At 38.0% G+C, this 22,706-nt stretch overlaps 1 protein-coding gene across 4 annotated transcripts in view; it reads right to left on the bottom strand.

The window, feature by feature from the left end:
- The window catches only part of gpm6ab (glycoprotein M6Ab), a 61,977-nt gene that overhangs the window by 30,198 nt on the left and 9,073 nt on the right, over positions 1-22,706 (bottom strand). For 2 of the 4 annotated variants that reach the window (XM_039690969.2, XM_089132138.1), the window contains exon 1: positions 9,700-10,113. The exons of the other annotated variants lie outside the window; for them this stretch is intronic. In XM_039690969.2, the coding sequence (XP_039546903.1) occupies positions 9,700-9,736 (37 nt within the window). In that variant the 5' untranslated portion in view covers positions 9,737-10,113. Of the gene's footprint in view, positions 1-9,699; positions 10,114-22,706 lie in introns of those variants that run through there. 4 annotated transcript variants of the gene reach the window in all.

The following is a 22,706-nucleotide window of genomic DNA, read 5'->3' as shown; positions in this document are numbered from 1 at the left end:
GCCTTAGGACTGGAACCTGGAACAGGTGAGGTGATATACATATATTCGTGTTTAACTTTTTTTCACGTGTATTTTTAAAAGGAAACATATTTATGTACATTATTTCTTTGTTATTCATTATTTTATGCAACTTTAAATGTGTAAATAAGAGAATTCATGGATCTGGACATTATTTTTGTAATGGTCTCAGAGTGTTTGCAAGGTTGATACATTTAAACTATATACTTTTGTACAATATACTTTAGTAGTTTAATGTAAAACAACATATAATAGGGAAATATATATATATATATATATATATATATATATATATATATATATATATATATATATATAGGGAAAAAGGCCTGCAACAAAATTGGGGCCACAACATTAGTAGGGACCTTAGGGATGTAACCCGGTCTAGGGTGTAGAAATGCTTTCACCATACCAGGTGCAAATTCCAGATATGAAGGAGCAACCGAAAGGGTTTGCAAATCTCCAATTCTCTTGATAAAAAAATAGCAAGTAGAAACAAAGTTTTTAGTCAGACCCTCAAGTACAATGGCCGAATCCCAAGCCGGTGCTCTGTCGAGGCCTCAGCCTCAAATGTGGGGATGTGCGAATTCGCTTGATAGGGGACACCACATTGACATATAAACAACATTAAAAAATTGATTTTCACCACTGAGGGACTTTAAATGGAAAGCATCACATAAATGACCACAAATCGGAAAAATAAAGGCAGGTACATTTTTTCAATTCATTTTCAAGCATTTCATGATTAAAAAAATATGTGATTTAAAACATTTAAAAATTATTGAATTGAAAATGTATTAATTTCCATGTCTTGTCCAGGATTGGAAATCTATTTGGAATTCCCCATGATTAGGATCCCACATAATTAGCAGATTAATTCATGAATTTCACCTTTCTAACTAAACCTGTAAAATCAATAAAGCCGAACAAAAGCTCTGATTCAGATACGTGGCCTGTATTATGTTGTACGCAGTGGCTGCCATACTGGTTGAAAACAGCTTTAGGACACTCTGACAAAGCTTAATGGCTTGATTACAGTAGTGTTCATCAAAATCATGTAATTGTATTTCACATTTACTGGAATGGATGTAGTGTCAGTTTAATAGCTTTAACCCACTAATGCACACTGCTAGGTTGTTTCAAGAAGAGAATAGTATGTCACAGGCACTATTAACTCATTCTTGTTACAGTTTTTTGATTGCCCTGAAAAATAAATGTAGTTTGCAATAATAATCTAAAAAGCTAAAAAGCAAACAGGTTTGACTGAAGCATCCAACAGGCACACAATATAATGAAACATGAAATGTTTAAAGTGAAACAGCCCAAGACATCAATCAAAGAGTTTATATCCCAGAGGACATCATTTATCAAGAGGCAGGAAGAAGCGACATATTTCGAATGAGCAATTTTGAAGTGGCAAAGAAAAAGCAACAAAAGAAGCAAAAAGATCAATAACAGAGAATCTCATTCTGAATCCATACTTCAAGATACTTCATATCTTGAATGAAGTATCAAACCTTTTTTTCTGTCGCTGATTATCTTTCTGAAAGTGAAAACAAATCTTTGTTCTATGACATCATGTCTTAAAAACATTTTTTTTTTGAAAAGTCCGTATCTGCATAATGTTTTTTGTTTTCCGAGTATTTCCTCAGAATCTGTTGGACCATTAACATACAGTACACTGGTTTAAATACACCCTAGATTATTTAAAACAATGAACATTGGGCCATCTATGATCATCAAAATCAGGACAACACAAAATGATTTTCATTAGGAGAACATAAAAAGAAATTCAAAACTGAAATTCTCTAAAACTGCACTCTTACTGTATATCATAACAGAGAGCTATTGGAGATCCTGTTCTGACTGACACTGTGACCTATTCACTAAGACCTTATGAAACATGATTTATCCAATCTGCTGTTTCACAACAATGCCTGAATAATGTTAGTAAGCATATGAACCCGCAAATCAAAGCGCAGAGAATTGATTTCCCTTCTACATTAGAGTCTCTGCAGTTAATGAGAATGTTTGAATGATGGCTGTGGAGAAAAAACGAGTATTTAATTTTGCTATGCACTGTAGCATGTCCCAAGAGCAAGATCAGCACAGTTTCCATCTAAAAACTGCCTGCAGGTCAAGCAGAGGCTTAATCTATGCACTCATAGGAGTGTAATTACTTTTTTTTTTTTGATTTATTACTTCAAGAAGTTTTGCATCCAATACCAATGTTGCAATGGTTCTAATGAAATGCTACAGTGGTACAATTCAACATTTCAATGAAAATCATATTATGACCATGGTTTCAGTCTCAACAAACCATGCACCCACATTTATAGGCTACAGTACCGACACACAAACTCATAATTTTATCCATTGGAAGAAGTGCATGGCTTGGTGTGGTGACGGTAGCTTATCTTCCCGCTGATCCACTTATGGACACTAAAGATGAGAATTAATCCAGAGCACTCTGCCATCTGCTGAAGATGAATGATTGATCTACCTTAACCCCCCAAACCAGCCAGTTTTTGTCTAATGAAATCTTTATATCCACAGCCAGGTCTACTCCTCTTAATTCCTTTGCAAGTTCCTTCTCTCTTGCCACCCCATAATTACTTCAACACACTACAAGACATTACGAAAGAAGAGACCATCAGCAATGAGGGCTGGAAATTCATTCACAGAGAGAGAGAGAGAGAGAGAGAGAGAGAGAGAGAGAGAGAGAGAGAATTTTGAAAAAACTTTAATTACAATTTTCAACAGTAACTATTCACAATAAATATTAACAAACACTCTTCACCATATTTACCACTTTTAAAAAAACAAATCAGAAAGAAAAAACCAAATCATCTTCATAAACTGTACATAAAGCACCATGACTGCCACACCATACCAGATCAAAAGTTGAGAGATCACTCATAGTTTTGTAAAACCTAAAATCAATCAAAACTCTTGATTTGACCAAATTTACAAAACAAACATTTACATCATCGCTACCCTCTTGTTCCACTCTATTTTTCCTGCTAATATAAATAGCCATTTTTGCTTGCCCTAAGATGAAATTCAACAATTGACAAGTGAAACGATTTTTCTGAAAGTACTTAACACCCAAAATGAAGGTCTCCATACAAAAGGTTTCATCAAGCCTGCAAAACAATTCTCCTAGTCTCACAAACAAAGGTTCTAGTCTAAAACAGTCCATAAAAGCATGAAAAACAGTCTCCTTTTGAGGACAGAAAGGGCAAGCAGGATTAACTTCAGGATTCAACTTTGAAATAAAAGAATTTACAGCAATGGCACCATGGAGAATTCTCCATTGTAGATCACCAAACCTTTTAGACAATGGTGGCTTATATAAAGATCTCCATTCAGGTTTTACATCATTCTTCAGCTTAAAAACAGAACACCATGGTGTATTAGTTCTCTTTTCTAACATTTTCTTGTTAAAAACCAACACACAGGCTCTATACAATTTTTTTCCTTCACTAGACAAAAAATCTAAAAGCAAAGTTTCACCTGGTTTCAGCAAAAAACCTGTACCCTCTTCAAGATTGGGTTGAATAATCAAACATGGAAAGGGGTCATCAACATCAGGAGTACAAACCCCTTTAAAAAAATCTTTTAACAAAAGTTCTTCTTCACCTGTAAGACAGTCTTTAAGTTTGACCAAAAACCGTGTTAATAAACGAACAGATCTGATTCCTAATTGTTCAGAAACGGCGTTCACATTCTCAAATTGAGGCCCGGTTAAAGCCACCAAATGTCCCAACGTAAAGATCTTGGCTTGCAAAAAGATGTTGCAGAACCCCGGCAAATGACATTGAGTGGCAATGTCCAAACGGGCCCCAAGTATCAATGGCTCCTGCAATAGCCAGTGGAGAGAAAAGAAGTTCTCAGTCTTATAAACACGAAAAAAGCTCCACACCTTGAAGAGATTCCGATAGAAGGCAGGTAGTTCCGATAAATCCAGTTTAGTTGGATCCATTAAAAAGAGGGATCTGTCCAGTCCAAACCCCCCTATAGTGTGCAAAATCGTACAACTCACAGCACGCCAACTGAAATCTTTAGAACCATCAAGTAGCCTTTTTAAAAACTGTAATCGAAAGGCAGCCAATCTACTTTGTAAGTGAATCAAACCTTGCCCACCTTCATCTTTGGGGAGGTATAAAACACTCTTTGGGAGCCAATGTAGTTTATCCCAAAAAAAGTTCACCAGAGCAGCTTGAGCTTCCATTAAAAACTGTGGAGAAGGGTCTACACATGCCAACTTATGCCAAAGTGAAGATGCCACTAAATTGTTGACAATGAGAGTTCGCCCCCTATAAGACATATTCGGCAATAACCATTTCCACTTTTCCAAACGCCCTTTAATTTTTTCCATCAACCCCTCCCAATTTTTTTGTAACACACCGTCATCCCCTAGATAAACTCCAAGATATTTTATACCTCCATTTTCCCAAACCATCCCATCCGGAAGGCAAGGTTTTCCATCAGCCCATTGTCCCAATATTAAAGCATAACTTTTTTTCCAATTAACCTTTGCGGAAGACAACAGTCTGAATTCTTCTAATAAATTATATAAAATTTGCACATCGCTTTGTCTGTTGATCATCACCACAATATCATCGGCATAGGCTGACAAACAAAACTTTTTATTACAAACTGGTAAAAACAACCCACTTAATTGGCTCCTTATCTGCTGTAGCAATGGCTCAATAGCCAAGGAATACAACATTCCAGACAAGGAACAACCTTGTCTGATACCCCTGAGAACCTGAAAGGGAGCACATAAGCCACCATTTATTTTCAGCATACTCTCAACGTCACAATAGAGTGCTCTAATCATGTCTATAAAAGTTTTACTAAAACCAAAAGCTGTTAGCGTACTCCACAAATATGAGTGCTCCACTCGGTCAAAAGCCTTCTCCTGATCCAAGGATATCAAGCCACAGTCTAAATTTAACAACTTTGAGACATGAAAAATATCTCGAATCAAAGAAATATTATCAACTATTGATCTACTAGGGACACAGTACGTCTGATCTGGATGGATAACCCATCCCAATACTCCAGCCAGTCTGGTACTCAATGCTTTAGAAAGAATTTTATAATCACTGCAGAGAAGCGAGACAGGGCGCCAGTTCTTAATATCAGTCAGGTCCCCCTTTTTTGGAATTAGAGTGATCACCGCTCTTCGGCAACTCAATGGCAACCCACCCTTCGACAAGCTGTCCTTGAGTACCTCCAGCAGATCTACACCCATTTCCAACCAAAAAACCTTGTAGAAGTCAACTGGGATGCCATCCATTCCTGGAGCACTCCCAGACTTCATGGTTTGCAGGGCCTTATATAGCTCTTCCAGGGTCAGCACACCTTCGAGCTCATCGTTGACTTCCTCTGACAGCTTTGGTAAATTGTCAAGGAAAACATTGTCAACGCCACACTCTGACTTAAGCTCGCTCCTATACAAATTTTGAAAAAAATTAACTGCTCTTCCCCGAATACTGGCCAGATCTGTCAATAACACTCCATCTTCGGAGCGCAAACCATGAATAAACCTTTTCTGACCATTCTTTTTTTCCAAATTGAAAAAATATTGGGACGGTGCATCCATTTGATCAATGCTCTGGAAACGTGAACGGACCAGAGCCCCCTGTATCTTATGCCCCAGCAGATCAGCTAACTGAGCTTTCTTCCTTGAACAGGCTTCCAAATAAACTTCTTTTCCTGTAGAATTTGCCAAATTTTGAGATTCAATTAACTCTCCCTCCAAAAACTGTAATGAACGAGTCAACTCCTTAGTAACGTTGTGAGTATACTGTTGTGTAAACTGCCTTATTTGTATCTTACCAACATCCCACCACTGTTGCAATGAATAAAAAGAAGACTTTTTTTTCCTGTAAACATCCCAGAAGTACTTAAATGACTCCTTAAAAAAACTATCACTTAACAAATTGGTATTAAAATGCCAATATGCACTTTTTGGTTTTATTGAGCTCAAAATAAGCTTACAGTGCACCATACTGTGATCCGAAAAACTTACTGGTGTTATATAACATTTGTTGAAAATACTAAGATGGTGATTAAAACTGTAAAATCTGTCCAACCTAGCTAAAGACATAGCCCTATCACGCGTGTGTACCCAAGTGTACTGTCTTTCATTTCCATTTAAAGATCTCCAAACATCACATAAATCATACTTTTTTATAATATGAATTAAGCGTTTACGTGAAGCCAAATGAGGCTCAATGTGATTCCGATCTAGATTATTCTCCGTACAATTGAAATCACCACCAAGGAACAAGAAGTCTTCAGAACAACAGTTATGTAGAGTTGAGCATAATATGTCTAAAAAAGCCATTCTTTCGACAGGTGTAGTTGGAACATATACACAAATAAAAATAAACACATAACTTTCAATAACAGCTCTAACTTTTAGAAGCCTTCCTTTTATTATCTCATCAACATCATAAGATATGGGACTAAAATTCTTTGCAAATAAAATGGCTACTCCCCCACTTAATGAAGTGTTATGGCTTAACACAGTGATGCCATCAAACTCCCTTTTCCAGTCAACAGCATTTTTTAAATCGCTATGAGTTTCTTGTAATAAAACAACATCAAAATTGTTTTGCCTAATTACTTCATATATTGTAGCTCTTTTTCCAGAGTCTCTTGCCCCATTAACATTCAAAGTTGCTACATGCACTTCACTCATAAAAAATAATAAGGAAAAGAAACCCCACCCAACAAGCCACAACACATCAGCCATTTTATTTTTACATTTAACTGACATCATTGATTAAAGCAGTATTAAGATTCCTCACAATTTTCTTAAGTCTATAGACTTCTTTATTTGTAAAGCAACTCTCTGCCATTAGGGTTTTTGCCTTTTCGGCGAACTGTTTAACATCAGGAAAATATTCCTTCACACTCACTCCTCTTTTATTTTTTGTTGATCTGAGGAATAATTTAATATCCTCAAGTCCATATTCCCGACCACTAAACTCCCCCTGAGAAAGTGTCACACTGGAGTCAGAAGACCCATCATCACTTTCTGTATCTTGATCCATGTTTTCTTGCATTTCACTCGTTTTACTTATTTTGGCATCAACCATTTTTTCAATTATTTTCCTTTTGTTGGACGGCATTTTAAACAAATGTTCTTTCTCCACACTTTCCTTTACACATTCGTTTTGTAAAATCCCCAAGTTATTCTCACTTCCTGTTTGCGCAACATGATTATTTTCAGAACTCGGTGCCACACTCGGCACATCCTCAACGTTTGCCTCTACACACATTTTAATGGGCACCGTGCCCGACTCCGAATGCTCACAGCGCAGTGAAGTAGACGCAACACTCTCACCGGGAACACCCTCAGCCGCCGCCTCCCCAACTAACGCAGTGTTAGCAACCCCATCCACGTTACCATCCCCTTCAATACTCCCATTCACTGCGTTTACTTCCTTTTCTGCAACTTTGTCAGGACAATTACGAATTAAATGTCCAGACTTACCGCAACCAAAACACTTTGATTTCGCGGTAGTCACAAAAATAACATAATCAAAGTTGTCAATTCGAAAATTAAGTGTCATGTCTAACTCTGTATCGTCCTGAATAATCATATAAACGAAACGCCTGAACGAAACGATGTGTTTCAACAAGGGAGAATCGCTATTAATTGGGATCTTCTTGATCGGCGATACCAATTTTCCATAACGAGATAAAGACTGTGTCAAAATTTCATCGCTTACAAACGGTGGAACATTGGACAAAGTTACTCTCTTGGCGGGTAATGAAAGGGGAAGAACAGAGACAAAATCACCGCCAATTATTATACCATGTTCAACTACTTCATTGACTTTATCTACGCTACTGAGAAACACTACCACAGCACTATTCATTCTGGAGGCAGATAGTACGCTCCCATGCCCTACAACCTCACCAATAGCAAGGCAACATTCCTCCACACTCACCGCGGCGGCTACTTTAACCGCATTACGCCGCGTGAGTGTGTTCAAACCCTGCACGCGTGGGTCCGACATGCTTCCCAACAGAGTGGAAAGCAAGCGGCCCAACAATTTAATCAATAGAAAAGTCCAGAAAACCCAGCAAGGGGAAAAGATAGAAAAAGACAAAATCACTCACAAGCTCTCCAGTCACGCTTCACTCGCTCACCTCGCACCCAGACACACCGGAAGTGAGAGAGAGAGAGAGAGAGAGAGAGAGAGAGAGAGAGAGAGAGAGAGAGAGAGAGAGAGAGAGAGAGAGAGATGGACTGGGTCTGAGAGAATCCCCCAGTGTCCGTCCCTACAGGCAGTCTTTAAACACTGTTATTGCGAAGTGGTTCCTCACATGAGTGAAGTGGAAATAATTGATTTTCACAGGAAACGCTAAAGGACTGCACATCTGTTGAGCAGCTACTGTAGGATGTATGTGTAAAGCATTTCATTGTGGGTGTTCACATTGACAGCCAAGACCATCATCAGCAGAAACCAACGCACATTCTATTTAAAGTCTATGTGAATTCAATTCAAACTCTCTTATATTAACTGAACCTAGATTGTACAGACACATGGCATTTTGATCAACAGCTGGTCAGTTTGTTTTCTGAGATGATGGGTAAAAACGAGATAATTCTGAATGCTCAGTGACGCCCTGATTTCTTTTCTCTCTTGCCCCAGCCTCTTTCTCTCTCTCTCTCTCTCAATCAGAAGTGGGTCAGTTATGGCAGTGGCGTTAAAGAAGAGCTTTGGTTGCTCATATAGCACCATTTAGATGACACATATCTTAAAGAAGAGCTGCGGTTGCTCATATAGAACCATTTAGATGACACATCCACTCATGCCGTAGCAACCGACCTTATTCTTTTAACTACCCACAGCCCCACCTTATATTTGCCACCCATTTTTTTTTTTTCAGGTCGTCCAACGGCAACAATATAAAAATGAAACGAGAGTGGGCGTGTGAGTGGAAGATACATTGTGGGGGGCATATTTAAGACTAAACAAAGCATCTGCATCAGAAAAATCTGAAACCTCCTCTCACCTGTATATTATAAACTTCGCATTTTTTAATAAATTCAAATCAACATTCCTGCATTTAGCACGTTCTCATAACTCATACTTAATACATGCAGCAAGGCGCCCTCTTCCACATGCATCCAAGCCAAACACATTACAAAAGCTGCAGCTTTAAATCAGATGAGTGACAATCGTATAAAGTAAACAGTTTAAGAGACAAAGGCGGTGAACAGCCACACTAATCTGACCCGAGTGTTTTGTAATGGCTGCGTTGTGGTGATAACCAGAGCAGCCCAATGGTAGAAAGAAAGATAGAAAGAGTGGGAGAAAGAAAAGAGAGCGGTGACAAATCCTCATTATTCATTAAGACAAGCACAAAACGCATGAGACAAACGAGCGGAGTGAGAATGGCCAAAGACGCGAGCACTGCATTTGAAACCCCACCGCAATTAACAGAACCGTACTGATCTTTATCAAAATCACTGCAAATTGATCTGCAGCCTTTAAAAACACAAGTAATAAAACGTCAATAAATAAATAAATAAAAATCAGTGGCAGTAACCATCAATAGTCTTAACACGTATGCTGCATAAACACAAAGACAAGCGCGCATGATGTAAAATTGGGAGATGGAAGGGAAAGCACTATAACACAATACCTTTCTGTGTCTGTCCCTCTTCCATGTTCTCTTCCATGGTAGTTCAAAGCGCGATTATAGAAGTGGATGAAATGTAACAATGCCTATAGCGGTGAAGTGGATGAGCGACTGTGCGCGCGGTGGCGAGATTGAGCGCGTGTGTGTGCGTGCGTGGCTTTGTGAGGGACCTCTCTTCTCCACCGCAGATATCACTCAACACGATCTTCTGCTGTCTCTCTCAAACGCTGTCCATTTCCAAAGAAAACATGCGGGTTTTAAAATCGGGATATAATTTCCAAATTTTCCTTTCGCTGCTTCACACTAGACAAGCGTGTTTAGGATTGTTGATTCTGAGATATTTGAGACACTTTACACATTGGTAATGCAGGTGTTTTGAACAACTGAGCTCTATTACATAGTGCTGGTAAAAATGCACCGCATTGAAAACAACTCCCCGCACTAACAGATGGATGGGTGTATCCTAGAAACCAGCAGGGCCCCCCTCCCAACATCATGAACACTCCAACATACACACAGGCACGCACATACACCGTGATCTCTCTGTCTTCCCGTGGACATAAGTGTGTTTTTATTGACTGCATGGCTTGAGAGATAGGCTACATTTCATCTATCCTGAAATGAAATTAGTATTTTTTTTTTTAACTTGATGGGTTCAAAAAACTATAGGAAAGAGGCAAGTGTTTTGTCTTTGTTCCCCACGACATAAATAAAGTTCACGACTTCATTGATTCTAAATTAATATTATCACTGATAATGCCCATTATTACAATTATGTTGTGTTACAGCATGAAACAACTTTATCTCACATTTATTTGCTTTTAAATGGTAGCCTACCATTAATAGCAGCCGCATTAATCAAATTTTAGGTTCTTGACATTTTTAATCTTATTAAAAAATGCATTAACAAAAACTAAAACACTGCATTATCACTGCACTCACTCACTCACTAGTACCCCCAAAACCACCTTTCTTCAGACCATACCTCGTTAGTCAATTCGTTGAAGTTTGTGGATTTGTGAGCTACTGTAACATGAACCTTACTGGCAAAGATTAATCGTATACAATTTGATTGTCGCAGTAGCAAATACATGTTATGGTAATCAGAATGATGAAAATGTTATTAAGTATTCCAAATATAATGCATTTCTCAATACAGTAGACAAGTCATGACGTATCATGGCACAGCGGTGGGTTTTCCAGGATCCAGCTGTTTTGATCCTTGTCAATGACACGTTTGAAACCAACAACCGAACATCTGTTGTCACAATGCTGCCAACAGCTCTAAGAACGTCTCGGTTACGTATGCAACCTTAGTCCCCTGAAGAGGGAATAAGACACCATTGAAACGCTGTGGGGATGGCCTGTGTGTTTGCGTTGTGATTAGAGCTGAGGTCAAGGTCGTAAAATCTCACGAATGTTTGCGGTGAGGACCAGCCTGCCACATCACAAACATCTTGGAGAGAAACTCCTGGCCTGTACAGTCAAAACCGGCCGACACATAAGCAAGTGAGATGGCCTCTAAGACTCTAACTGGGCAGAGCAGATTTAGGAAACTTGTTATAAGAGGGTGTCTCCTCAAAACACATAACACGTATGGGCAGTTAACTGGGTTCAGCTGGTTCTCTCCGCACCAGGAAGTGCATAATTTCCACTTCAAAGGCATAGAGTTTCCTTGTGGAGGGAGCTCTGGAGTGGAGGATGGTCTCAACAACCTCGGTTGAAAGACCAGAACTTATGAGCTTTGGCCCCTCAGAGGCCAAGCCTACAGTTTTCAAAATTCTGGGCAGGGGTGAAGGATCAACCCGTGTTGTCGGTATGAACAAACTAGCCCATTCTCATCCTTTAGCGTCACATAAAACGCTATATGACAAAACGGCGCTATACTACGCATTAGGCACCCTTCATCGTTAATGTAACACGCGAACCAAAGACGTCATAAATCCTTTAGAGTGAATATGACACGCAGACTTTACCCCATACCTTAACTTAGCCCTCACAGCGCGTGTTATATTAACGATAACAAGTGCCATGTGCGTAGTATAGCGCCGTTTTTCGAGTAGTTAGGAAGAAGCTTTTCGAGTAGTTAAGAATAGAAAAGAAGTAGTTCTTCTTTTCTATTTAAGTGCAATAGAAAGAAACAAAAAAGGAACTTCCACACTCTAATACTGCGAGTATCAAAATTTTATTAGCAACATTCCTGTCTCACGAACTTCATCAGGCATATGTTTTAACTTACTGAAAAGAAGAAATCATGTTATTTGTACATAAATACAACTATACTACAATAAACAGTTCAAATGAATAAAGAACTGCAATCATATTGTTGATGCTACTATCTATGAAAAAAATAATAATAAAAAAATGGGGAAATACATTACTCCACTGTTTATCCATACAGCGTTGTCATATGGAAACCTTAATATTTTCTCAATTTACATTAAAACTAGACAAAGTTGATATGTGAATAAAAATATACAATTTACATATCAAAGATGTCGCAAAAAAATCCCCCTTGAGAAGACATGTTTTGAAATTAATAGAGCAATTTCTGGAGCACTTCAACAGGTGTCTTCCGTGTGAGGGTGACAGTGGGAAAGAGAGTTTTTGAGGGACATTCAAATCATTTCACTTAAAACAGCACACCTACATGAGGGTGAGTAATTATGGACATAATTTTCAGTTTTGGGTGAACTAACCCTTTAAGACCTGACCTTTTAATTTAATTTTAATTGACCTTATTTAATTGAATATCTATTATGGCAGCGCCATACCATAAAGTGATATGGAAATAATTGAGAATCTTCTCAGGCAATGATATGCAGTTATATCTTTAAAGACTATAATGTTGCCTTCACCCTTTCCACTTTAATTCCCATTAACAATTAATTTAAGTGGTACATAATTTCCAACACATTTGAAATGACTAACAAATGTTTACAGGTATGTGTCTAAGAGCACTTATACTTACACATAACATTACTTTCCTCATAGTTCACTTAATCAATGTTGTACAGTAATTCCACTTTACTGCACAACCAGCCATTTGCTTTCTGATTAGCTGAAATGTTCATAAGGTACGAGTCATACATTGCAATATCAAAGGGTGACATTTAATTCTGTGGAACTAATTCTGTCTCACTAATGCTTCAGATGTAGTAATTGTTTGTGAATTACACTGTTTTGAATGTTATTTCCAATTAGTTTATAAGAACATCAATTTACTGATGTATGCAAAGCATCTGGAAAAACAAAAACACAATTTATTTAAAATGTATTTTTAAATACATATATGTTTTTTGATTGTAATATTTAAAAAAATAAAACTCTTCAAAGTAGACACACGATGTTACAGGAGAGTAAAAAAAAAGGTGCTATAGGCAAGTCATTAACATGGGCTGTGGTAGGCTATATGCTGCCTTGAGTTATAAGTAGATTAGCTGAAATGCCTTGTTATCTTACAATTATTCCTCCAAACTGTAGTTAGTCAAATAAATGTGCTGCGTGTACTTTTCTGAAGTTAATTGGGATTTCCACCTTTGTCAAAGCTCAATAAAGTGATTCTTTATCTTCAGTTAACTTACAACACTGGCCTGCCAATAAAACAATTGTTTAAATATCTGTTAAATCAAAATTAGGCCCAAGTAATCTATAACAATTAGGCTTATTTAAAAAGGCATTCAACTGATGGCATCTATGTTCTTGTTGAGGTGTAGTAATCACTTTTAACCACATCTGTAATTGCTACATTGATTACATCTGACTGTAGAGAAGAGATTGCCTTTCTTCAGGAAGATCGCTTCTTATGATATACTGCTGTCACCAGCCGTCGGTCTAAATGTCACAGCATGCAATGAGATTGATGTCAGAGAGACCATCCAGTTATTCTATTCTCTGAGCTCCATTACATGTGCATTTACAAAGTGTCTTCCAAATGCATCCAGACACATTTACATAATTTTCCATATTTTGGTAAAATAATTTTGTTGATTTCTTTGCAAATAAATATTTCCCCCTATGTAAAAGTGTGTTTTTATAATGATCACATTTATTCCAAATAAAAGGTCTTGAACTTTGAAACTGGAATAATTCAGACTCACTCCTTATTTAGTGATTTTCTGGATTAATTTAGCAAAAATTGCAGTGGCAAGTTCTTCTCCGGGTATATTTCAAGTAGCTTTGCACATCTGAATTTGGTCTCCTGCTGCTGAACAGTATCTTCACTGAAGCTATTGTTTGATCTAGTTTAAAAGCACTCCCCTCTGCAAAGGACCTCTACGTCTTTGACAGTAATTGAGTTCTTGGTCTCCTTGATGATCAAGACTTTGCTGTTTTGAATTAATTTAAAAGTGAACAGCCAGTAAGCTGTGGGAATAGTTTTGGGGTTTTCAAAATGTATAATATTTGGCATTTGAAGCCACTTTTTACTCTAAGAAATTTTCATTCCATGCCTTTTATATGGACAGGTGTGTCCCTTTAATTTTTTTTTCCCCAACCAGATAAATGTAATAGAGTAAACAGTCATTAAACAGTCAAAGATATACATTGCAGCTCAAATGATGCAAAATTAACCAAATCAAACAAAAACAAAGCATTTTATATATGCAAATATTGCTATCTATTTCTATTCAAAATCATGCTATTGCTCATACACACTGGAGAATAATTAAATCAAATAAACTTCAAAAAGTGTGAAAGATGAGTATCAAAAGCTTCTGGAGTGTTTTTAATGGTATGCGTATTCAAATTATTATTACTGTTCACTGTGTCAACAGTGATTTTCACACCACTTCTACAACATAGCATCTGTATATGCTACACCGTAGTTACTAGGAAACAGTGTTTGTTTACTGTGCTCATGAGCTGAAATCTTGTTGGTGAAGTCTTGTTTGTTCGCGGTAAGTCACGAGGTCAACAGTTTCACTAGTGAGGCGTGGCCTAAGCCAGCTCACGCTATTTATACAGTGTGTTTTGTAACACTTATTAGAAGAAGCAGTTCATAGACATATACACTAGACTTCACCTGGGGGTTCTAAGAATGCGTCAAAACTGCCGCCATCTTGGAACAGGGGTCTTGTCGTAGGAAGTAGCTAGGTAACGCTGCTATCTCTGCCTTTACTTCGAATTCATTGATGGTGGCGGACGTTTGTGCAGCGTATGATGTTCACAGATGAAATCTGAACTAGGAAGAATGTTTTTAAAAAATATATACATTTTTCTTTCTTTCTACAATCAACGATACATACATGTCTGACCGTTGGAACAAACCAAAAAAACAAGAAAAATCACATTCATGATGATTTATGGTGATTTTATTTGCGTTAGACCTGTCTACTACATTGACGCTGATGCATTAAAGTGGAGGGGCTCCCCTGTTTCAAGATGGCGGCTCTATTGACGCATTCGTTCCAATGAACTGCCGTATCCAAGGTGAGTTCTAGTGTATATGTCTATGGAAGCAGTTAAGCAACAGGAGGTGGCAGTGACTAAGTATTTTGTATCTTTTTCTTATTTGATTAAAGTGCAGTTGTAGTTACAAATGAAATCTCATTGAAGTCTTCTTTGTTCGCGTTTAGTGACAAGGTAAACATTTTCGTTAGTGAGGGGTGTCCAGCTGTATTCAATAACGACATTTCAGGTGAGTATAAAGAAAGTAGTATACCGCGGCAGCCCTCGTGTGAAGACTGAATCGTGTGAAGACCGAAGAGTGTAAAGACCAGCGACACCTGCACAACTTGGCAGAGTTGGCACTTGAGTATTATTTTCTTGTTGTTTACTCTCTCTTCTGCATAGCTTTTCTTCTCATCTTTCCAGACCAGTTTGTGACCAGAATATGTGGTTTTTATATCCCTCCCTACTATTACTAACACGCGTACATCAAATGTCACACGAAGGAGGCAGCATACTCCTAGCAACCTGCGTACCTTTCCGTTGTCTTCTAGTACTTTATTCTCTTTTCCCATCGGTCATTGCCAGTCATTCTTCCATGATACGACTCTCAGTGGTGAGCCTGTGTCTTCCCTCGGCAGAGCACTGTGCGATTATGTCTTCCCCCATCATAGGCTGGAGCCACCCCAATGACATTCCATATATTGTAATGCCCATTCATCCGCCCAGTCCATATGTGTATTCACTAGGGCTGCAACAAGGAATCGATTAAATCGATTATTAAAAAATGTTGGCAACGAATTCCATAATCGATTCACTGCGTCGCATATTTTATACACATTATATTTATAATTTATGTTAGGATAGGCTAGACTTGAGATATTATCTTCTGTTATAATTATTATTGTTGCTATTATTATTACCTATTATCCGACTGCACGCGACATATATATATATATATATATATATATATATATATTATATTATTATAATAATATATATAATAATACATTATTATTATATAATAATTATTATTATATAATAATAATAATAATAATAATAATAATAATTTATTAATAATAATAATAATAAATTATTATTATTATAATAATAATAATTTTTTATTATTATTATTTTTTTAGTGTTTGAGCAAAAAAAGGGTTTATTTGAGCAATTCTATCAAAGAAACAACACACTGAAGCCTATAAAGCATTTAAATAAATATCAGTAAATATTGGTAACTTAAATAATATCAAAGTTAAATCTATTAAAAAAACAACGTACATCTAATATTTCCCCACAAAGACGTGTGATATAGCCTACCATTCTGCGCTTTGAGAGAGATGTGGGACACGAGCAGGAAAGAGTAGATTTTTCTATTTGAATATTATAGAGATCATGAATGTATGACTCAAACCACGGAATCCAATTCATTAGTCTCACTACACACTGGACAAGATAGACTGCAATCACTCATTTGGCAAACACAAATCAAATTTGACCATAACTCAATCAATTAGTCCAGTATGCATAATAATCTTTAAAATCTGCTGTGATTGATATTGGTTTGAGAGAGAGAGAGAGAGAGAGAGAGAGAGAGAGAGAGAGAGAGAGAGAGAGAGAGAGAGAGAGAGAGAGAGAGAGAGAGAGAGAGAGAGAGAGAGAGAGAGAGCAAAAAAGGAGAGGGTGATCATGTAAGACACTAATCGGTTTTAATATGTCAAATTTTCTTGTGTTGATTAGTTTCAGAAAGACCAAGAATGTAGGCTGCAATGAGGGAAAATAATTGAAAACATTTAGATGAAATATATGGATGTGATTATGCCTTCTTAGTTAAAAAGTATACACATTTCATATTTCTAAACACAGGCTAATTAAGTTATCAATAATTTTCCTTTAGGATGGTGCCCAAAAATCATCATCATCATCATCATCATCATCTCTCTCTCTCACACACATTCCTTACACTTGTTTCTAAGGCTGAGGATTCCCTTGATCCTTAAAATAGCATGCAGAAAACAGGATTGAAACCCCATTTAAAACCCCCTCATCCTTCAATCTCTCTATTAAATACCTTCACCACATCTCCAATTTCAGAGGTGCAGATGCCAACTGGCTTTACACAAATAGCAGTTCATTGAATTGTATGATGGAAGGAGCCATAAAAACTGCATGCGTGTCACGATGTTGATCCTGTTCCCAACACAATCACCAACAGGAGAGGACTAAATGGATTTTTAATGCTGCAATAAATGTGTCGATCATTCATGCTGACTGACATTCATTGATTTTCCCCTGGATGAGCTCATAGATACACCGGTAATTATTTAATCTTATGCCGCTGCTCTTTAGCGCACATACAGCAAAACTATTAGTCCAGTTAAAAGTTATATTGCAAGTGATTCACTGACATAAATGATCATGTCACAGATTCATTGTTTGAATATGTGCTAAAGGCTTGATGTGACTAAAGATGGTTAATTCTCTTTAAATGCCTCAGAATTGAGGACAATGGTATCACTGATGTGCCCTTGGTGACATAGTGTATAGCAACGCATTCTCACCCCAAGGCGTCACCTTTGACCATGCTTCAATATTTGACGTTTTAGGCGCCCTTTAGCGTCACTTACATGACGCGATCCTACGGCATCATCTAACTGACGCTAAAGGAAAGCGTCAGTTAGAGGACGCGGTTAGGTTTAGGTGTGGGGTGGGGGTAGGGTACACGCGATCCTAGGGCGTCATCTAACTGACGCTAAAGGGCGCCTAAAGCGTCAGATATTGAAGCATGTCCAAATGCTTCCCAAGGCGTCAGTTAGGTGACGCCTTGGGAGTGAGAATGGGCTGTGTATAGTCACATGGACTGAAAGAAGCCCATTCTATTGATGACCTATTTCAACACATTACACACAAATCGCTTAAGCCGCACACTTGTTTTAAACAAGCTCTGCTGATGACTGTATTTGCCACATGGCATTCCCACGATGTTGCATTCCAGCTATGGGTATAGGTACTATTCCACCAGAGACACAAACACACACATAATACATTATGGATTGATAGTATTGGTTCCAAATTGACACCAATTTCTAATAACTGTACACTGATGATATTAAGTAGGGCGGGGTATCGAGTTTGATACTTTTAAGGTACCGACCGAATTGCCTCGATATACCGAGTATCGAAACATGTCCTGTGTTTCAGTACCAAATTTCGATAACTGAGGAGTTAATCTCGTCAACGTTAAAGAGCACCTATCATGGATTTTTGAAAATGACTGTTCATGTAGTGTGGAATATACAGTAGCTTTCTAAGGGAATGAAAACATCCTGCAAAGATTTATATCTGAAAGTGCACCGTATATAAAGTTATTGTCTTTCAAAAGTGAGAGTCGACTCTGAGTCTATGAAATGAATTGTTTTTGAAACGAGTCATTAGCTGTTACATCGTGGTGTAGAGAGGTCATTGGCCGCTCCCAACAAATGCCTGCGCAGACTTGAAGTGACGTCTAGAACACATTCAAATACTTCAGCTGAATCGCATCATGTCGAGAAGACGCTGTGTTCTACATTGCAAGGACAGTCCAGCCACTTGTTTCCATTGTCCAGGGACAAACATGTGAAGAATCAGTGGTCAGAGTTCATATTTGCAATGATACCACAACAGTATAGTCCGAACCTTGTGTTCTCATCATTTTAATGACGAATCATTCGCAAGCCGGTTGTTCCTGAAGGAGGGCTCAGTATCCAGTGTATATGGATCAGGTTTGTCCTCCTCCGAATCACAATCTGTAAGTATTACTAATAATGTTTGCTGTTATGTTTTCTGTAGCATGCACAATATAGTTATATTGTGTTGTGTACACTCCGCGCAGCTTCTAAGCGGGGTAAAGCTAGTTTTGTTTTTGATATTCACCAGACATTCATTGAAAAATGGCAATTACCTCCTAAACGACTTAGCCAAATATGACTTCGCTCTATATAATAAGCACTGTCCCTCAAAAGCCCCCGCAATGTAAGTTTCGCCGGGAAAGCTTGCTCTTGACGGAGACGCGAGTAAGGGACCGTCCGTGTGGAAAGTGCACTTTTTGTGACATGTTTGTTCAAACACTACAGTATATACAATTTTCAACACTTGACAAGCTATAATCCTGGTTATGGGCATTCCGTTGCCAACAGTCTCTGCCTACGGTTTACAAATAACAACTGACTGGGTCATTTGACCAATCGCCGCAGATTCACTTCACTCAAAGGAGGTGTTTGGAAAATGAATCGTCGAACGAATCATTTGGGAGTCGTTGAGCAAATCAGTTAAAAATAAATGCACATTATAAGACAAATAAAGTGTTTTTTTATCCTTGCATGCACGTTTAACTGTTTTTGGGAACTCCTAAAACAAAAATAGGAACATTTCAAATGCTATGATAGGGGCTCTTTAACCCCAGTGACAGGTAGGTTTAGGTTTATATATACAGTAATAACATTAAGTCAACGGCGTTCATAAACACGCTGAAAAGAGTTTATGCATGTTGATAGCATGCCAAAAATGGAAATACGAATTGGCGTGTCATACATACGCAATTTCATGAGATCAGTCTGGAACATCCCACAATGAACACTGCAAAGGCGAGTGAAAGGGTTGGTGAGTGGCTAGTGCCATGCCTCTGGCAAGAGCCCCCAGCTCTCAGCTAGCCTTGTTGAAATGTTAGCTGAAAGGGGGATCCCCCTGGAATGCAGCGATATACGGCATATTGCGTTCCAGTACGCCAAAGTTAATGGCATCCCTGTTTTTTCTGTGGAAAAGCTAAAAGCTGGTTGCTACTGGTTTGAGGGGTTCATGAAAAGGAATCCAAACCTGAGCCTCCGCAAGCCAGAATCACTCTAAGCTGCAAGGGCCTCTGGGATGAATTTCACAGTAGTTGAGCAATGGTTTCAGACCTACATATCACTCCTCCACCGCCTAAAGATCCAGGAGATGCCATCTCACCTGTGGAACTGCGATTAATCTGGACTGCTGGACCATTTCATCTCAAAAAAGGTTGTTGGGGTGACTTGCAAGTCCTGCTTCCAGGTAACATCAGGGGAAAAAGGAGAAATGACAATAGTCCTGGCTGGGTTCAATGCGGTTGGGACTTACATCCCCACAATGGTAATTTTTAAGGGAAAAAGGCTCAGGGCAGAGTGGCTCGAGGAACGGCCAGAAAAAGCAATTATCTGTGTGTCAGATAATGGCTGGATAAACTCCCAGTCAAAATAATATCCATGTAGCGAGGTATCCTCCCCACACCACCCACGCCCTCGTGGCCAGGGCGATTCGATTCAAGAGATTCTCATTCCTCTTTCTGATCAGTGGCCAGGTCACTATGATGCTGGTGGAGGAAAACATTTTCTAATGTTGAAACCAACATTTGTCATTGGCACGAGTGACCAAATGTTTGTATAGCAGCCTGACCATTAATATTGACTCTGTGAGGCTCCCAATGAACAGTTTTGGTGGAAAAAGGAGGTGCACATTTAATTCTGCAGTGATTTGGGCAGCTATGGTTTTATGTTTTGGGATACAATCAGGGTTAGTACCTGGACATCCCTTTCAGACAGTTTCCTCTAAGGGTCGATATTTACTTGGATATGGTTTGTGGTGAAATGCCGACATTACCCTGGATACCTATAGCTCTTGAAACACCACAAAGATTTACTGTCCTAGTCACAAATGAGCCAGTGCTACTGCTCCACTATATTGCCCAGTGTTTCAGTTTCATTGTTCAACCCCTGTAAATGTTTTAAACACTATATAAATTAGCCTTAGGGTATCACTTGCTTATCACTTGCTCCAGTTTTAGCCTGTAACTATGGCAACAGACTGCTTCACAGGTCTGCGCTTTCTAGAGAGAGAGAGAGAGAGAGAGAGAGAGAATGCATGCAAACAATGAAGCATCTGATAACACCCCACATTTTTAGCTGCCTGCTAGTGTACATCAAAACTAATGTAGAATACAATAAACATCGCAGGAGATGACATGATCTAGCCCTAGCGTCCAGCCCACACTTTCAAGTTTATATTTCAATTTATTAAACTGCCAAGTACCACCATATCACAAATTAAGTGTGGCAAGACTGTGCCAACCAAGGGTGCGTTTCCCGTACAAAAATGACATAGTTTGCTGATTCCTTACCATATAGTACGATGCATCGTTGGAAAAATCAACAAGCTAGTCACAACTGTTTCCCAAAACCCACTGTCGTAAAGTATCGTTCAACCACGTTGGTTTTGCACGTGGTGGAGTAATAACTACTTTGAATGAAACTGTTTGAGATCCAATTAACACTAGATTTGTTTTATTTAAATTACAGACATGTCATCTGAGGACTATTTCTAATTGTTCTCAGTTGTTCTGTTGTTCTGATTTCCCAAACAAGTCAAGAAGAACTTGTTATTAATTAATTGTTTTAGGTTCAACATGAAGCAACATTGTTTTGTTTATGGTGCCATGCAACAATGCAAATAATAAAGAATCTGCATTAATATAAAACATTTGTTCTCATCCAGGGGCCCTAAAAATCCAAGGGGGCCACAAGATGACTTAAAATTATTTAAAATAAGGCAAAACAAATATACACTTTTCTCTAGTTATGTCAAGCTTTAAAATATATGTAGATGTTGAAAATAAAAAGAGAAAATCAAATAAGATCAATTACCTTTCATCATTTCATTCAATGAAAAAAAAAACAAGAATAAGTAGTTAAGTATGGACTAAAGTATGGAAGTAAATATTAATTTTACCCTAAAAATAACTTTATCATGATGTATACCATGACCTTGCTGTAAACTGAATACCATTATATATGATTTTGTTCAAACCATTCAGTCCTAGGTAAGCTGTAAAGAGGAAAAATAGGAATGGGTCAACAAAAAGATGCTACCCCCCCCCTCCCCCTCCCTCTTATCATGTTTGACCAGAAGAGACAGTTACCTAGAGATGATAGTAAATTATCCCATTTGTTTCTGATGTTTACCATGTTGTTATCTACACCTGACACTGCATCGATCTGAACAACAGGAGAGATGTTGCTAAAAGGCATGTCAGGTATAAATCACGCATACACTGTCATAATGACATCATAAACAATGGCTTATTTCAGTCAAAAGACAATACTGCTTCACTGACAGTGCAATGAGTACATACATGAAAATACACTTGCACTCATATTTCACATCAATCGTTATGAATGGTTACAAGAATATAGCATATATAATGTTTAAAATCACCTTCTTTCATAGGTCAAAATGATTCATACAGAACAGAGCACAAATGTTCTTTACAGCATCTGATTACCAATGTATCATCTAAGCAACTGGGTCTCAACTTTTTTTAACTCCAAGGCCCCTCTTTGTCAACAACTATTTTTGAAGACCCCATGACTTTTTAAATGATCTACAGATTAAAAATCAATGAGATTTTTTTGGTAATATTTTATCACAATTACTACCCAATTCTTTTTTTAGAGCTTGGCTAGAAAAAAGTCGATTTATTGTAAACAACATTTTTTTTATGATTTTTTATTTTTTTCCCGAAAGCATCGTTAGCCAACTATGGTCGCAAGTTCCGTCGTTATCAGCATAGT

The sequence above is a fragment of the Pimephales promelas genome, chromosome 6 (assembly GCF_988280905.1).
Source record: "Pimephales promelas chromosome 6, fPimPro1.hap1.1, whole genome shotgun sequence".
In the NCBI taxonomy this organism is placed as follows: Eukaryota; Metazoa; Chordata; class Actinopteri; order Cypriniformes; family Leuciscidae; genus Pimephales; species Pimephales promelas.
This window is presented reverse-complemented; position numbering and strand designations above follow the sequence as displayed.